General features: G+C 42.7%; 1 protein-coding gene across 1 annotated transcript in view; it reads right to left on the bottom strand.

The window, feature by feature from the left end:
* Positions 1–19,046, bottom strand: part of PRKCA (protein kinase C, alpha) — a 363,042-nt gene that overhangs the window by 310,541 nt on the left and 33,455 nt on the right. The window contains exon 3 of the mRNA XM_011930418.1: positions 5,359–5,441. Within this exon, the coding sequence (XP_011785808.1) occupies positions 5,359–5,441 (83 nt within the window). The remainder of the gene's footprint in view (positions 1–5,358; positions 5,442–19,046) is intronic.

Raw genomic sequence — 19,046 nt, 5'->3', positions numbered from 1 at the left:
ATGGCAGCCAAAGAAGCATGGGTCCTTGCTGCCCTTCTGCAGAGCAAAGCCACGCTCACTACTCCCACTGCCCCAAAAAGCAAGTCCTACTCTCCTTCTACCTGCCCTTGTCCGAGTCTGTGTCTTAATTTGGTGGAGAAGGGGGGAAAAGCCATTTCTAAACACAGAGCACTTTTATCTTATTTTATGTTGTCTGATGAAACCTCGGATACGGGAATGGGGTACTGGGCAGAGCCCCAAGCTGCATTCTGGGGCCACACACCTGGAAACATAAACCCTGCACCAACTCAAAGTGTCTTCCCAACATCAGGTAAGAAGAGAGCTGCTCATTCCATGAGCCACGTACTGCAGCGTCCCAGCCTGAGCCCTGGCTGCAAACTCAGGCAGCGCCAGGGAATGAGCTCACCAAGAACGTTAGGTTCTTTTAAGTCTTCTGCTTTCCTTTCTTCTCTACTCAGTGTGTATGGGGACAGACCTAAAGTCTGGGAATTGCTCAGCTTTTTGCTCTAGATTTGCTGGTACAGAATGCCATCTCATCCAGAAGTAGCAGAGGACCCTTGAGAAATTGGTCTGAGGATCTCCAGGGAGGGGCCTTCTGCTGAACCCAGGGGCCTTTTCTCTGCTAAGATTCCCTGCACTAATGCACACTCTCAACTACGACTGCTCCTTGAGTCCTCAAGAGCATCTCCATTCAAAAGAAATTTGTAATGTCTTTCCATCTGGCTACTGTAATCTGGGTACTGCTATTTTATGTCTCAGTACTTTTTCCCATCCTTTAATCTTGAAGATGGCAGAGCAGGTACAATATTTGAGGATTTCACAAGGATTGTACCTTCTTTTTCCCCATCTGTGAATGTGTTAAGAGTCTGCCAAGCTCAATTAAGGTACTATTAAGCAGCATATGAACAGGACATCTTAACCATTCTCCATGGTATGAAAAAAAAAAAAAAAATCCCAATTTAAAATTTTTAAATTTTTCAGGGGAAAAATGCTTCGGGCAGTTTTTTTTTTTTCTCTTAAATTCTGAAACCTCCCATTATTTTCACTGGTCTTTCTCATTGAGCCTGCTAGCAGACATTTTTTATTGGATCGATTTCTAAGACACTGAAAAGGACTGGAGAATAAGATAATTCTCAAGATGGTAAAATAAGCCTGCTGGTTTTCTAAACACCCGACCAGAATTTTCAACAAATGCACCAAGGAATAGCTGTCAATGTGCTCCACTGGCTGCACAACCCAGTCAAGCCACCAACGTCTCGTTTCTCTTCGTGACCAATTGCCTTGAAATAATCAGCCACAAGCCCACTGGATACTCAAGAGATAACATATGACAGTACCTCAGATTATTTTTGCCTTAGTTGTCTCCTCATTGATAAAATAAGGTCAACCCAGATAAATCCTTAACATCCCTTCTGGCTCAATACTCCTGGGATTTGCAGAAAAAGGTATTCACAAAAGGATAAAATAAGAACATTCTAGCATCTCAGCTCAGGTCTATCTCCCAATGCCTTCATGATTTTCCAACTATCTCCCTGGTGCAGGACAGTTTGATCATCCTGTACCTTGATTAAGATTTGCTTGCAGATTTGCAGAGTAAGTAAAATCATCCTGCACACAGCCAGTCAACACTTCTCAGGCCTTGGCTGCAGAAAGCCCTAGTCATAGGTCTCTCGCTCCAAAGACCAAAAATCAGATTTTCTCCTTTCTCTTCCAAGATCATGGTGCCAGCAGATTCTGTATCTGGTGCGAGCTGGGCTCTGCTTCCTGGATGGTGCCTTTTTGCTGTGTACTCACATAACAGAAGGGTTAAAAGGGGAAATGGCGGTAACAGCTCCCTTGTACCTCTCTTACAAGGGAGCTGGTCCCATTCAGGAAGGCCCCACCTCATGGCTGAATCACCTCCTAAAGGGCCCAGCTCTTCATACAATCACGCTGCAGTTAAGTTTCAGCATACGAATTTTCGGGGACATGGACCGTTAGGAGACATATTCAGTGTGAGATGTCTGACACTGGCAGTCAATCTGCTGGCACCTTGATCTTGGACTTCCCAGCCTCCAGAACTATAAAAAAACATTTCTTATTAATTACAAATTACCCAGTCTACAGTATTTTGTGTTAGCAACAGGAACAGACTATGACCAAAGTGAAACCCCTGTTCAGCCCCATCTCACTCTCCCAAATACAGGCTCTCCCTCCAGAGTCCCCATGACTCTCATGTACCTCCATCCATTCACGTGTTCATGCCAGAAACCAAGGAGTCCTTTTCAACATCTCCATCTCCCCATCCAACAATGACCAAGAACTGCAGATCTGGCTCCTAAACATATCTTGAATTAGTTGGCTCTATCCACCCCCAGTGCGTCCGTCTACACCAAGCCCCCGTCACATCACCCAGAGGGGAGGTACCTCTACACAGTATTCTCCAGCCTTTGCTATTTCCCCATCTCCACCAGTACACCAAGCACACTTCCTGCCCAATCCATTTCTTAGAAGGCAACCAGAGTAACCTTTTTAAGATGCAAATCGGACCACATCATTTTCAGGTTAAAACCTTTCCTGAGCCCCCAGGGCTCCTAAGAGTATGCCCAAAATCCTTGCCAGACACCCAACTCCCAGCTTTCTGTTATTGATTAAACTCCTTCCCACATCTTGGCATTCTTACTTGCTCTTCCCTTTGTCTCAAACATCCTTTTCCAGGGCCCCATACAGCTCAGCATGCATGTGCACACACACACACCCTTCCTTTCGTCTGCCTATCTCCTACCCATGCATCAAGCTCAGTTTAAATGCAATAGGTCCCTTAGAGAAACCTGCTCAGTGTATCTGTATCCTATTTTAATGAGTGATATTTTAACGTCTGCCTTCCCCCTGCAGAACATCCCCGAGGGCAAGGAGCACATCTCTGTGCTTAGTGTTATACCCCAGGACCCAGCGCAGACTTTGGCCCATTATGGGTTCTCAATAAAGAATACTTAAGCGAAAGAATGAAAAAGTAGGAGGGGGGAAAAAAGGGAAGAGAAGAGGGACAAACTACTCACATCCTGAAGCCTGCCCATCCTCCCTCCCCATTCTTGACTGCCCGTCCTCCCTCCCCATTCTTGACTGCCCGTCCTCCCTCCCCATTCTTGACTGCCCGTCCTCCCTCCCCATTCTTGATGGGGCAGAAATGGGAGGACAGAGAAGAAAGGAAAGAAAAAAACAGCAAGATGAAGATGGGAATGATGAACAAGGAAGTGAAAGGCTGTGACATGAGGTTTTAGACAACTCCAAACAAGTTCAATGGGACTTGGCATTTTGGAAAAGTTAGTACTTTATGTTCCAGCTATTTCTATCTCTAAAATGCCCTAAAGGAAGACAATATTCCACAACGTTCCAGAAGGGAAGGATGGAAAGTGGCACAATGTTCCAGAAGAGAAGGATGGAAAGTGGCACAATGTTCCAGAAGAGAAGGATGGAAAGTGGCGGGGGCCGGGGGGCAGGGTGGGGGCATGACACTAACTAGTTTTGTTTGTATGCAGTCAAGTCACTCAACATTCATAGACTTGGGCTTCCTTGTCCATGAAGTTATAAAACAAGATGACCCCTGAGCTTTCTCTGGCTCCCATGTCCTGGGAGCCTTTGTGGAACCCGTGGTGGCTCAGAGCCCACAACAGGCACTCTGTCTTGCCTCCATGAGCACCCTAACCCCATCGTGCATGTTCCTGTGCACTGCACACCAAACAGCAACTTTCTTCTTATTTGTGTTACAATAACGCAAATTGGAATCCCTCAGAGCACGCTGCAAAAATGTCATCTTTCACAGAGGGAAGAATTGAGTCTTGCCTGCACTCAGAAAGCCGCTTTCAAATCAAAGTTCCCTGATGGGAACAGGCATTAAACACGGGAATCACTTCAAGCACACAACTTGAGTGACTGAACTGATCAAGCAAAAGCAATTCAGAACAGAAATGTCCATTCTTCTAAGCCTGCCTGAAAATTTTTTAAATTCAGTTAAAATATTACTTTTCATACAACGGCTGAAGTTTCTCTCCATCCAACATATTTTAGACATTGGTATTTTCCATGACTCCTTTGTGGATCCTTTTTTTCTTTTTTCTTATTTTATTTTTTTTTTTTTGAGACGGAGTTTTGCTCTTGTTGCCCAGGTTAGAGTGCAATGGCACAATTATCTTGGCTCACCGCAACCTCTGCCTCGTGGGTTCAAGCAATTCTCCTGCCTCAGCCTCCTGTGGAGCTGGGATTACAGGATGCGCCACCACGCCCGGCGAATTTTGTATTTTTAGTAGAAACGGGGTTTCTCCATGTTGGTCAGGCTGGTCTCGAACTCCCAACCTCAGGTGATCCACCCACCTCAGCCTTCCAAAGTGCTGGGATTACAGGCGCGAGCCACCGTGCCTGGTCTGTGGATCCATTTTTAAGTACATAAGAGATGCAACAGAGACCATCAGAATTATCCACAAAGAGAGGAAATTATGTGTTCACACATGGGCAACTTCAGAGATCACTGTTCAGTGAAACAGATGCTAAATTATTTCAATCAGCCGCAGCATTGATAATATATACTTAAAAGGCAGCAAGAATCCCCGGGAGTAAACCAGGAGTAGTTTGTTACATTGGCCCAAAGCAATGATGCTCCTATTGGTTTATTTCAGCTTAGAAGTAAACTGAAGGGTGGCCAGGCCCAGTGGCTCACACCTGTAATCCCAGCACTTTGGGAGGCCAAGATGGGCAGATCACTTGAGGTCAGCAGTTCAAGAACAGCCTGCCAACATGATGAAACCCCATGTCTACTAAAAATACAAAAATTAGCTGTGCGTGGTGGTCCATGCCTTATAGTTCCAGCTACTCGGGAGGCTGAGGCAGGAAAATCACTTGAACTTAGAAGGCAGAGGTTGCAGTGAGCTGAGATCGTGCCACTGCACTCCAGCCTGGGCAACAGAGTGACACTCCAAGGAAAGGACAAGGACAAGGACAGGGAGAGGGACAGGGAAAAGGAAAAGGAAAAGGAAAAGGAAAGGAAAGAAACTGAAGGGTGATAAATGTTCATTATAAAATCTGTCAACAACTGCATTGTGTTTATGAAAGCTATTATGATAAATTTGGTGGATTTAGTCAATGCAGCTGCTCAGAGTGGAACAGTACATGCTAACAAGAAATTCTCCTCCAAGAATTTCTCTAAGACGTAGTTCAGAGCTCGAATGAGCTATAAATCTGCTCATTAGTACAAGCCAACGTTCTATGGGAATTGAGTCTTCCCATTAATAGCAAGTGCCAAAACAAACAGTTGTACAGGCGTTAAAAAAAATTAAAGTTCAGAAATCCACATTGACATCAAATCATGATTTCCAGACTACTTACATCAGTGTCGGGTCCCTTATCCGCACCCGGACAAGAAAAAGTAACAAATTCATGGCACCTCTTGTGGACCACAAAACAGCAAACTGGCGGAGAGAAAAGAAAACTAAAATTAGAATAGACATGATTTAACATACAAGCTTTATTTTCCAAACAGAGATACTCGCTGTTAGAAGTCAATTTAATTTCACTACAGACGGAATCTTATAAACAGCAATCAGAAGGCATTTCATTCTAGAATCAGCAACATTTGGTATTGATTACACTCATAGATAACAGAGTCCCAAAATGCCAGCACTGACAGGGCCACAAACAGTGTCTCTTACTCTCTGAAGTTGAAGGAGAGAAGAATCAGAGATTGTAAGACGGTTTCCCAAAGTAGAAACCGGTAATCAAAATTTAAAATAGTTTACGCCATCCTAGCCAGGTGCAGTGGTTCACGCCTGTAATTCCAGCACTTTGGGAGGCCAAGGCAGGTGGATCACTCAAGGTCAGGAGTTCGAGAGCAGCCTGGCCAACACGGTAAAACCCCATCTCTACTAAAAATACAAAAACAAAAACAAAATGAGCTGGACATGGTGATGGGCGCCTGTAATCCCAGCTACTCGGGAGGTTGAGGCAGGATAATCGCTTGAACCTGGGAGGTGTAGGCTGCAGTGAGCCAAGATCCATGCTACTGCACTCCAGACTGGACAACAACAGTGAAACTCCATGTCAAAACATAACATAACATAACATAACATAACATAACATAACATAACATAACATAACATAACATAACATAAAAAAAAATAAAATAAAATACTTTGCACCATCCTACAGCAACACACTAACACATACATAAATGTATATAAACATTATATTCTGCGGGTGAAATAAAATATAAAGAGAATAAATGATTATAAATAATGTGAGTATCCCTAAATGTGGGTTGCCAGGACTTCCTCAGCAGAATGCTGAACTTAATAAACTCATTCAGACACAAATACAATCTACAGAAAACAGACCTTTGAAATGAAACAAAACAAAACAATCTTAGGAAACACCTTAACACCTTCCTGTATCTGTCTTTTTGCTACAGATGCTATCATCAGTTGGGAGAGTTTCTGCAAATTCAGCAAAATCTACTACCCAGTAAATATTTTCAGAGTTTAATATGGTTGTTTTTTTTTTGAGACGGAGTCTCACTCTGTCACCCAGGCTGGAGTGCAGTGGCTAGATCTCACGATAAATAGTCCTGAGGATGAATCAACAAAATAATTGTTATAGAAAGTAATCCCCTAAGAGGCTTTTTTTTTCCCTCCAGACAGGGTCTCACTTTGTCACCCAGGCTGGAATGCAGTGGGGTGACCTTGGCTCACTGCAGCCTCAGCCTCCTGGGTTCAAGAAATCCTCCTGCCTCAGACCCACAAGTAGCTGGGAATACTGGTGAGTGACACCACACCCTGCTAATTTTTACATTTTTGTAGAGACAGGGTTTCACCATGTTGCCCAGGCTGGTCTCGAACTCCTAAGCTCAAGCAATCTGCCCGCCTTGGCATCCCAAAGTGCTGGGATTATATGCGTGAGCCACTGCACATGGCCCCCTAAAAGGTTTGTATTGATGGTAATAATATAGAGGATGCAAAAAAATACATGACCTAGTCTCTCCTTGAAAGCTTGAAGTCTAGCTCCAAAAAGGTATCATCTACTACTCTTCTCATTCGTTGAATAACAATAACATGTTAAAAAAACAGTATACCCTCAGAAATACTAGGTTAGTCATAAGTCTTTACTGCATGCTACGGTTTGATTGCAAGTCAGCTCTGAAATCCGTATTGAAATTTGGTTGCCACAGTGGCAGTTTTGGGAGATGGGATCCTTGGAGGGTAACTCGGCCATAAGGGCTTTGCCCTCAGTGGTAGTATCAACGTCATTACAAAAGGGTGAGTAGAGCCCCCTTTTGTCTCTATGCCCTTCTGCCTTCTGCCACGTGAAGATAAGGTTTTCCTCCCCCTGGGAGCGTACAGTAAACAGGCCCTTGCTCAATGCTGGCACCTTGATCTTGGACTTCCCAGCCTCTAGAACTGTGAGACCACAAATTTCTGTTCTTTACAAATCACCTAGTCTCAGGTATTCTGTTATAGCAGCAAAAATGAACTAAGACACTGCACAAGGAAGGTTAGAGCTTCCCAAATGTGTGGCTCATATGCTGTTTTCTCCTCTCACCAGTGACAATGCAGTTCCCTGCACATATGACAGTAGACACAGAAGACTAAATGGGTGAGTCATTTCCGTAGGTGGAAGAGGGTGGCAAGATGGCTCAGAGCTGAAATCTCAAGAGGAGCCTAGAGTACTGAGAGGGCCGCGAGTGGCCAGTAAGAAATTCAGAAAAGCCTCGGAAGTCACTGAAAGGTTCTGCACCAACAGTAACACAGACAAAAACAATGCTTTAGAAGTGCAAATGGTGGTAATAAGAAGAGTTTAATAGAATAGATTGAGGCCTATAATGCCCCGTTAAAAGCCTCTTGCACAGTCTAGGTATGAAAGTAATTGCCCATCATCACGCAGGCTGCTAAGAAATGGAAGTAACAGAGGCCAGGGAAATTACACAAGAACGATGAGACTTGCTGACTGACCACACAGCACCATTAACTGGCATCCTATCACGTGCCAGGCTGTTGCTGTTGCTGTGCTAGGTCTCTTCACGTGCATTAGCAAGTTGAATCCTCATAACAATGCTCCTTAATATGCTGCAATATCTATATTTTATGGATGGGAAAATGCTGCCCAGATCCCCCGCATCTAGCATGCTGTACAACAGTACAGTGAATGCTTGTGAACAGGAGACAGGAAGGGAGGCAGGGAGGACAGACAGATGGATAGATGAATGAACCAACAAACAGAGGATGGTCTTTCCCAAGGTGAGTCACCATGTGATGGAACCAGGATTCATGCTAAGAGTTGCTGGACACCACGGCCCTCTCCCCTTTCCTCATGTCATATCCACTGGCAGGATTTCCAGAGCAGAAAGGGTATAGAGCTGATGCCAAGATTTTTTACATGAGTAACAGGAAAATGGGTACATGACAAAATAGACACACACACACACACACACACACACACACACACACACACACACAAATATACCTACACAGACATACACATACACACAAATATAAAACCCAGAGGATGAAGATATGTTATATTAGGGAAACAGAATCATAGATAATGCTTTTTAAAGAGTTTTCTTTTAAGGTAATCACAATATAATGTGATTGTAAAAATACACATTTTAAAGGTACTCATGATACCATGTCACTGTAAAAATACACTTTTTAAAAAAGAAAATGCATGCCTGATATTGAGCAGACAACGAGTCAGATATCCAAACAGGAACCATCCACAGAAAGGTGACAAGTGGAGATGTCTTAAAGCAAGCATCCCTTTATAGGGGGAGGTACCCTGGGTGAGGGATCCTGCTGGCTGCGGAGCACACTGGCCACACCTGTCTGCCCTGCACAGTCAGGGGCAGGAGGAGGTGAGTGTGAAGTGAAGAAAACAGCCCTCTTGGCTGCCCAGGCAGCACGGAGACACTCAAAGGGCAGTGCTTAGCTCCTACAAGCCCTGAGAGAAGTGGCCTTTCCACTGTGTTTCTGCTAAAAGCATCTTGATTGCAAAACTCTCGAAGGATGGATAATAAAGCTGCGCTGTGATGGCACAAATTAATCTGACCTCGCTCTCCCCAGGCACAAAGTCATCTTTCATCCACTGGAATTAGAAAGATAAATTACCAAAGGAAAAAGGTTACAGGGGCATTACTTCCTCATCATGGTTTATTACAGATGCAGTGTTTTGGGTGGAAAATAAGCATTCTTATTCCCTACTTAATCGTTCAAACATTTGGGCCTTTCATCTCTTTTTAAAAAAAACATCTCCACATTCAGATGAACACTGTTAAGAAAACTCATACTTATCAAATCTCATGGAAGAAGAGTTTGCTTTTTGTATCTGTTCTTTCTGTCTACGATTTACACGTCAATGAAATTATGTACTACAGCTGGAGGTATTTCTATTGTACACCTCAAAAAAAATCTCTTATGTCAAATTTTATCATAAGACGACCCAGGCCCTCATTATCCACTATAATTTGCAAGAGCAGCAACAAGCCTTACCTATCCCAAATTAATTTCCTCCCAGCCTGCCTTAACTACCCCCTCCCCACCTACCTTACAGGAAAGCTTCCCATTTGAAGGACTGGATTCACCCTGTGAGAGGCAGACAGAAGGGCCATGTGTTTCCAGACAGCCAATCACAGACACATTATCTGAGGGATAAAGAGCCCTCTAAGCCTATTTGAAGATTCAAAATTCAGAATGGATGATCTCCAAAGGAAGAAGAAACAGAATGTGCCCAATCCTGGGTAACTAAGGAGAAAAAACCCAGATGCCCCCCTCTCCTCTCCAACACCCCCATTTACCCTGAGGGGAGCAGGAAAGAGGAGCTTGGAGGTTGGCTGACGCCGGCTGGACGCAGCATGTGCCTGGGAAAGGCTGCCCCAGAAAACTGAGCAACAGCCAGAGGTTTCAAAAATCACAGATGGCTGGCCTTGATCTTTGGGTTCAAGTTCCAAACTAAATTGGATAATGCATATTTTGTAAGATAATCTAAGGAAGACATTTGAGAAGTCTTGCTAGAGTTGCTGAAAGAGGAAAAGACTGGCTCAGTAAAACGAAAGGATGCATTGGCTTTACCTGGAGATGGACAACACAGGCTTTCCCCTGGCTAAAAATCAGAAGCTATTACGTTTTGTCTTTTTTTTTTTTTATTTGGGACTCTAAAGGAATTCATCTAACCACGGTATATGAAGCAAAGGAAATTGGAGTAAAGAGGTAAAAAGGTGGTACCTGTTACATAGCAAACCTTCAACAAACATCTGCCTGACCTTGGTAGAAGGAACTTAAAGACAGCAACCTTACTCAGCTGGGAGGAAGTGGAGACATGTCATGGAAGATTCTACCCGATGACTGTCGTGGGGGCCACTCTTGGCCCTTAAACAGGTCTTTGCTCCAGCAAGCACACGCTATCCAACAAAAACTCACTCAGAGATGGAAACTCATCTTTAAAGACTTTGGGTCACCTCTGGTTATATAACCCAGTGAGAGGTTTTAAAACAGGCAGCTATCCTGCAGCTTCCAGTCAAAGTAAATCTTCGTTCAATTATTTTCTAAGCACAAAATCACTTTCCTCTAATCCTCTACGTGATACGTGTATGCTCCCCAGCAGTGATGGATGACACAGGAAATGCACAAATCACACTGAGCAAATGACATGGTGGCACAAAAAAATAATAAAGACCACAGACTTGGCCAAGTAACAAATCTTGATATTACCCGGCTTTAAAACTGAGAACACCCAATCTACTGATCCATATTCCTTGCTAATCTTGCTTATGGAAGTAAACTAGATGGGAATTAAGCAGAGTTTTCACCACTTGTCAAAAGTATATTTCAGAAACAGAACAAGTAACAGTCACCTGTGTTTGGCTCAAGAATTCATATGGCCAGGAGTGGTGGGTCACGCCTGTAATCCCCACACTTTGGTAGGCTGAGGTGGGCATATCACTTGAGGTTAGGAGTTCAAGACCACCCTGGCCAATATGGCAAAACCCCGTCTCTACTAAAAATACAAAAGTTAGCAAGGCTTGGTTGCTTGTGCCTGTAATCCCAGCTACTTGGGACGCTGACGCAGGAGAATCGCTTGAATCCGGGAGGCAGAGGTTGCAGTGAGCTGAGATCATGCCACTGCACTCCAGTCCAGCCTGGGTGACGGAGCAAGACTCCATCGCCAAAAAACAACAACAAAAAAGAATTCATAAAAATTTTGGGAAAAGTTGAGTTGTATTTTGACGCTGCCATGTTGATTCTGAATTGTGATTCATGAATAATGCCACAGTGAACACTGGTGTGCAGATATCTGTTTGGGTCCTTGCTTTTGATTCTTTTGGGGCTATGTCTAGAAGTGGAATTGCTGGGTCATATGGTAAATCTATGTTTAATTTTCAGGAGAACCAACAAACTGATTTCCCAGTGACTGCACCATTTTACATTCCCACCAGCAAGGGACACAGACTCCAATTTCTCAATTGGTTCTCAATTGAGTGGTTCTCAACTGTGCTCAAGAGCTTAAAGAGAACAAAAACCAGCAAAGGGTTTGCTGAAGGCAAACACTCTTGTAAGGGGAACAGCACTCCCTCTGATGCTGCTCTCCCCATGAATTTGAATAATTTAGCAACAATGAGTCTTGGCCCATGAGACACACACAGGGACCTCAGAGTACCTTGCTTCTGTGTCAAAAGTCATCACTCTATGGATGGATGAGCTGGGGCTCTCAGCGCTGGACAATGTTTCCTAGAGTGATCTTGAGCAAATGGTAAGTCCAGAGGCTTTTTCCATACTCCATTCGTGAAGAGAGGTTTACAGAAAAACGAAAAGAATATGGCAAACTGATGCCACAGATACAGGAATCAGATGCAGCACAGTGCTCCTAGTCAATCAAGGCAAATTCCTCCTCAAGCATGCAACCAACATGAATCACACACACATCAGCCATGGTTCCAAGCTGAGGGAAAATTCCAATTGAAAGTAATTCATCACCACTTCATACCCTTCAGAATGGCTATTATTTAAAAAGGAAAAGAATGGGGCTGGGCACGGTGGCTCACACCTGTAATCCCAGCACTTTGGGAGGCTGAGATCGGCAGATCACTAGAGGTCAGGAGTTTGAGACCAACCTGGTCAATATGGTGAAACCCTGTCTCTACTAAAAATACAAAAATTAGCCAGGCGTGGTGGTGCTCGCCTGTAATCCCAGCTACTTGGGAGGCTGAGGGAGGAGAATCGCTTGAACCCAGAAGGCGGAGGTTGCAGTGAGCCGAGATCGCGCCACTGCACTCCAGCCTGGGTGACAGAGCAAGACTCCATCTCAAAAAAAAGAAAAGAATGGGTAAAATGACAAGTGTCGGCAAGGATGCAGAGAAATTGGAGCCTTTGTCCATTGCTGGTGGGAATGTAAAATGGTGCAGTCGCTGGGAAATCAGTTTGTTGGTTCTCCCCAAAATTAAACATAGAATTACCATATGACCCAGCAATTCCACTCCTAGACACAGCCCCGAAAGAATCAAAAGCAAGAACCCAAACAGATATCTGCACACCAGTGTTCACTGCAGCATTATTCATGACAGACAATAAGAAACAACCCAAATATCCGTCAACAATGAATAAACAATATGTGGTATACACATACAATGAAATATGACTCAACCTTAAAAAATGAAACTCTGACCCATGCTACATCATCAATGAACCTTCAGAGTGTTATGCTAAGTGAAATAAGCCAGGCACAAAAGGGCAAATATTGTATGGTTCCACTCATATGAGGTACCTAGGACAGGCAAATTTATAGAAACACAAAGTAGAATAGAAGTGATCAGTTGTGGGCGAGGGGGAGAATAGGGAGTTAGTGATTAATAGGTAGAGTTTGTTTGAAATGATAAAAATGAGTTCTGGGGGGCCAGGTAGCTCATGCCTGTAATCCCAGCTCTTTGGGAGGCCAAGGCAGGCGGATCACCTGAGGTCAGGAGTTCAAGACCAGCCTGGCCAACATGGTGAAACACCATCTCGACTTAAAAGACAAAAAATTAGCCAGGCGTGGTGGTGGGCGCCTGCAATCCCAACTACTTGGGAGGCTGAGGCAGAAAAATCACTTGAACCCAGGAGGCAGAGGTTGCAGTGAGCCGTGATCCCAACATTGCACTCCAGCGTGGGCAACAAGAGCAAAACACCATCTCAAAAAAAAAAAGGGGGGGGGGGTTCTGGAAATGGATGGTAGTGATGGTTGTCTAACACTGGGAACGTACTTAATGCCACTGACTTGTACATTTAAAATGGTTAAAGGGGTAAATCTTATACATAACCTACAATAAAAATTTTTAACTTATCAACCTAAAGCAATATTTATGAAATTATACATAAGAGGAATAGGAAGAGGCAGTAAGAGTCTTGCTTACATAGACTTTTTATGATTACTTGTGTTCATAGTTGAGTTCATTATGACATCAAAAAAGAGGATCTGGGCCAGGTGTGGTTGCTCATGCCTGTAATCCTAGTACTTTGGGAGACCAAGACAGGCAGATCACTTGAGGTCAAGAGTTCAAGACCAGCCTGGCCAATATGGCAAAACCCTGTCTCTACTAAAATTACAAAAATTAGCTAGGTGTGGTGTTGCATGCCTGTAATCCCAGCTACTTGGGTGGCTGAGGTGGGAGGATGACTTGAACCCAGGAGGTGGAGGTTGCAGTGAGCTGAGATCACGCCACTGTACTACAGCCTGGGTGACAGAGTGAGACCCTGTCTCAACGAAAGAAAGAACGAAAGAAAAAAAAGGAAGTAAAGGGAAAGGGAAAGGAAGGAAGGAAGGAAAAGAAGGAAAGAAAAGAAAGGATGAAAGAAAGATTTTGCTTCCATTCTATAAAATTCTAAATAAAATCAGTGTTGGCATAAAGTGGAGACAAAGGGAAAATTCAGACTTCAGAGCAAAGGACTCACATAATCTTTGAGGACTGGAGACATGTTCCTTGCACCCTCCCTGCTCGCTTGAGCACATAATTGTCAATAATGATGGTGGAAGTGAGGCCCCTCAGGCTGCAGGCTTGGCTTTCCTGCCAAACTACTGAGACATTTGGTCACTTAATCTATATGCAAAATGGGTTCATCCCTATTTACACCTAACATGGATTGCTATATTCATTGAGGGGAAAATATATATAGTGTGTGTGTGTGTGTGTGTGTATGTGTTGCTAAGGGTCATTTTCCATTTCTCCTTTAAAAAATAATTTCCTTTCCTTTAACCCTCAAGTCCATGTCATTTCAAATTCAGGTCACAGTCATGTAAAACGGAACACAGGAATAGAAATTCCCTATTATCCAAAATTAATGAAGAAAAAGCCATTATGTAACAAGCTCTGAATTCTGGAAAGAACCTACTAAATATAATAGACTTTGCTTAGAAGAGAAGACTGGTAGCTGAGCTTCCTTGAATTCTTTTTTTAAATACATAAATGGTTGCCAACACGTGAGATGGTTCTAATTAAATTTTGCTTAGCTAGAAGGGATTAATGAAAGGCAACGTCACAGCAGAATACAATGAAAGGAGAATCTCTAAGGCAAGTCAACTGCTTTCAGCTTTGTAGGGAAAGTAATGAAAAAGTGAGCTCATATTATATCTACATGTTAAAAGAAAATTATTGGTTTCAGATTTGTAACAATGAAAACAGTCTTCTCCTGGGATACACATTAAAAGTCGTATGAAAACAAATCAAATAAACGCACTGTATCACATATATAAAGAATGTCATTCTTCAGACAGCACCTTGATTCTGCCTTTCAGCCTCTGTGCACGTGCTCCCAATGAACTCTTTCGAAAATCCAGTATTCCCAACTCTAAGCAGGCAAGCCTCTTTCCCCCTTCTTTAGAAGATTCATCTTTAATTCTTCCCTTGCCTTCTTCTTCTCTAATTTCAGCAAAGACTGGTGAGCATCTTTTGTGCATTTTTCCCTGGTTGGACCTGAGGCATACTTTGAAGACAGGGCTGAGATTGAATGTGGGATGTGAAGGAAAGGAGAGTCAAGAATGGCCCCCAGCTTCCGGCCACAGCAACTGAGTAAAGGGTGTTACCATTCTGCAACCAAGAGGTGAGCCTTATGATGAAACTGAGAATACAGAAGACTCAGAGGAGAAAGAAAGAAACCAGATCTTGGCGTCAGCAAGGCTATCGCCTTCAGACTGCTCAGTCACGGGAACCATTAAATACCCTTTAAAAACGTCATTTTCTTCATTTACATACCATATAATACACTTGAATCCACAAAGTCATATCATACATGCTTTTACTGTTCACGCCAGTTTGAATGAGTCTTCTGCACTTTCCACAGAAAGAATTCTAAATACTAAAGGGTGAACTGGCAGGTTGTAGAAAATGAACAGAGAAGACCAAGGGGCAAGTTAAGAATTAACTTGGACATGGGGACTTGCAACCTGAGTATTATACAAGCTCAAAGAGGAGAAATTACTCTTCATATTGTTTAAACAGGGGTTTTATGCTAGAGGGCATTATGGTCTGGACAAAATTTTGGGGCAAGACCTCAAAAGCACAGACAACAAAAGCAAAAACAGACAAATGGGATTACATCAAGCTAAGAAGCTTCTGTGCAGCAAAGGAAACAAAGTGAAGAAACCACCTTCAGAATTGGAAAAAATATTCTTAAACTCTTCACTCAACAATTTTAAAATGGGCAAAAGACCTGAACAGACATTTCTCAAAAGATGACAAACAAATGGCCAACAGGTAGAAGAAAAAATGTTCATCACCACTAAATATGAAGGAAATGCAAAACGAAAATCACAGCAACATCTCACCGCAGTTAGAATGGCTATTATCAAAATGACAAAAAAAGAACAGATGCTGGTGGGGATGCAGAGAAAAGGGAAGGCTGGGATGCTGCTGGTGGGAATGTGAAGTGGTAGAGCCACTACAGAAAGCACTATGGACGTTCCCAAACAACTAAACACAGAGCTACCATCAGATCGAAAGAAAGGAAATCAGTCTATCGGACACCTGTAATCCCACGTTCAGTGCAGCACCATTCACTAGAGCCAAGATACAGAATCAACCTAATGCCCATCAACAGATGAATGAAGAAGATGTAGTATGTCTACAAAATGGAATATTATTCAACCATAAAAAAAGAATGAAATCCTATCATTTGCAGCAACATGAATGGAACTGGAGGTCATTATGTGATGTGACATAAGCCAGGCACAGGAAGACAAACATCATATGCTCTCATTCACAGGTGGGAGCTAAAAAAGTGGATCTCACAGAGGTAACAAGTAGAATGGTGGCTACCACCAGACGCTGGGAAGAAAAAAGAGGAGAGAAAGGGCTGAAGACCAGTTAGTTAATAGGTTCAAAAATGCAGTTAGATAGGAGGAATAAGTTCTAGTAACCGATAGTATGGCAGGGAAATTATAGTTAATAGCTTATTGTATATTTCAAAATAGGTAGAAGATTTGTAATGTTCCCAACACAAAATATAAATGTTTGAGATGATGAATATTTCAGTTGCCCTGATTTTATCACTACACATTGTATGTAGATATATAATAGTTGTACATATTTTGGGGGTGCTTCTGATATTTTGATACCTGTGCACATGCTCCCAATGAACTCTGTGGATGGCATTTTGATGGCTGTATCAAAATAAATATCAGATGTATCCCCAAAATATGTACAACTATTTTAGATCAATAAAAAATAATGAAACAATAAACACAGGTCTCAATTTGAGAAAAGTTAAATATAATATGCTGCTAGGTAACCCTGATAGATGTGTCAGGCAAGCAGGTGTAAATTCAAGGTTAGAAGCCAAAAGACAATGGGAGACTGTGGACCAAGCCCTGAGAGGTGTCTTCATGGTAAGGGAGAACTGCAAGGCGAGTCCTGGAAACACCCACGTTTTGTGTTTGGTGGTAGAAAGGACGAGGCTGTCTGAGGGGTGGGAAGAATCAGGAGAGAGCAGGGGGCTGGAGAGGGTTGAGGGAAGAAAAATCTCAAGAACAGTCAGGCAATCACCAGTATAAAAGATGCCTTCCAGAGCCAAGGAGAGAAGACGAGAATGGTGATGGGATGTGGTCATTACTCGCCCATCATGGCCCAGAAACCACACACTTAGAAGGATACAGATGATGACAGCGACACGTTTGCTAACAGATAAACGGTCTCTCTTCTTTTATTTCAACTTATTCCCATATTCAACTCAGAACTACAATGAAATAGATTTTTCTCATATTGACTAAGAATATACATGAATGAAATCTTGAGTACCTGTAGCATAAAACGGTATCTGCTCTATGGAAACAACAACAACAAAAAAACTCTTACAGATAAGTGTATGACAAATCACGCAAAAATATTTAAAGAGAAACCCAAAGGTTTACTTTGGAAAACTCAGATCAAGCAGTGTTTGGGAGCTGACTTCAGAATCCTCGGATGAATCCAACTTTCCTTTAATCTCGTAAGGGCATAAAGCCTTCATCACCGTGCAATACAGGCTTCGTGCCTGAACACCCACAACCCAGTGTGCGTGTCAGGTTTCCCCATTTTGACCCTAAAAACTAATTATTGCAACATGTTCTACACAAGGGTTTATCATGACTCTAACACCGAACTTTTCTCTGCAGTATTTTTAAGGCTTTTATTTTTCAGTCTGGAATTACTTAAACGGGGGTTTGAGAGAGAGTTGCAAGGAGCTGAGGAGGCTGGACCGGGCTTTAGGACTGTATGCTCTGCCTTCTCTCTCTTGCCTTCAGTCCAAGGCCTCCTCGGTCTAGTGGAACAGGACTTGTTTCCCCTGCTTCAATGTCACTCATATCTATAAGCATGTAGGTCTGCCTGCAGTGTGGACATCTGAGACTGCAGTCTCTTTTTTCAGCAAAATGTGTAGCCCTTTAACTTTCACAGCAACCCAGATCTTCTCCCAAATGGCAGGCAAAACAAAGTGTGGCTCCAGAATTCCGAGAGGATGGAAGGTAGTCAAAACACTCAGAACTCGGGCTTCGATTCTCACTTAATGCAAATGAAGAATGAGCTCTCACAGCATGGATGAAACCTCTCCACCTCGCTAAGGGCATAAGTACTTAGCACATTAGGACGGCCCTGTTTCTTGGTAGGGTTGCAGAAACGCTACACAGGACCTAAATGTCAGAGAAAATATCCTGGAGACTACGAGAAGCAATGTATCTTTCAGGGTCTTTTTATTTCTTTTTTCTTACTTCTAGAGCTAAATGTGTATTTTTCTGAGCGTGTCTCTGTATCTTTCTATGCAAGGTTTTGGGGGAGCATCGTTCATTCTTTTATTCACTCAATTATTCAGCAAATGTTTACTGATGTACGCTTACTATACACCAGTTCCCTATGAGGTACGAAGGTAACTGGGGGATCAAGACACAGTTTCTGCCCTTGAGGAGCTCGGAGTTTAGTTAGGGAAGGAAACGTGGTAGGGAGGGAAACACGTAAAAGAGCTGGTATCTCTCACATCCTCTCTCTTCCCATCCCCACCTGCCCAACTCCTCCTTTATCTCCTGCTTTTCCTTCTTTAAATTCATTACAGTGTAAAAGCCAAGGTATATGTCCTAATACTTATCATTAAGTAGTTTTACCTTTCTCCTCCTTAATTTCAATAGTGAGAAAGTATAACATTATATTTCTCTAACTTAAAAAAAAGTTACACAAGTGAAATAATAGGATATCTGCAATCCCCTTTATAAGACTCCAGCAAGAAAAATACGTGGAGGGAAGATGGATGAAACGAGTTGGTAATAGTTGACAATTATTAAAGCTGCAAGAAGAGTATATGGTTTTTATTATACTATTCTGCTTTTCCAGATATATGAAAATGTACATAATAAAAAGCTAAAACATAAATAAATACAGTAGTTAGATTGGATTTTACAAATGTAGTCAAACTCTTTTTCTCCATTAGTTGAAGGACATTGGGAAATTATTGAATCAGTATGGACAAAGAGCTGGTCAGAAAAAAATAAAAGAAATCTGGGGCCGGGCGCGGTGGCTCAAGCCTGTAATCCCAGCACTT

Source organism: Colobus angolensis, unplaced genomic scaffold, assembly GCF_000951035.1.
Source record: "Colobus angolensis palliatus isolate OR3802 unplaced genomic scaffold, Cang.pa_1.0 Scaffold1, whole genome shotgun sequence".
Classification (NCBI taxonomy): domain Eukaryota; kingdom Metazoa; phylum Chordata; class Mammalia; order Primates; family Cercopithecidae; genus Colobus; species Colobus angolensis.
This window is presented reverse-complemented; position numbering and strand designations above follow the sequence as displayed.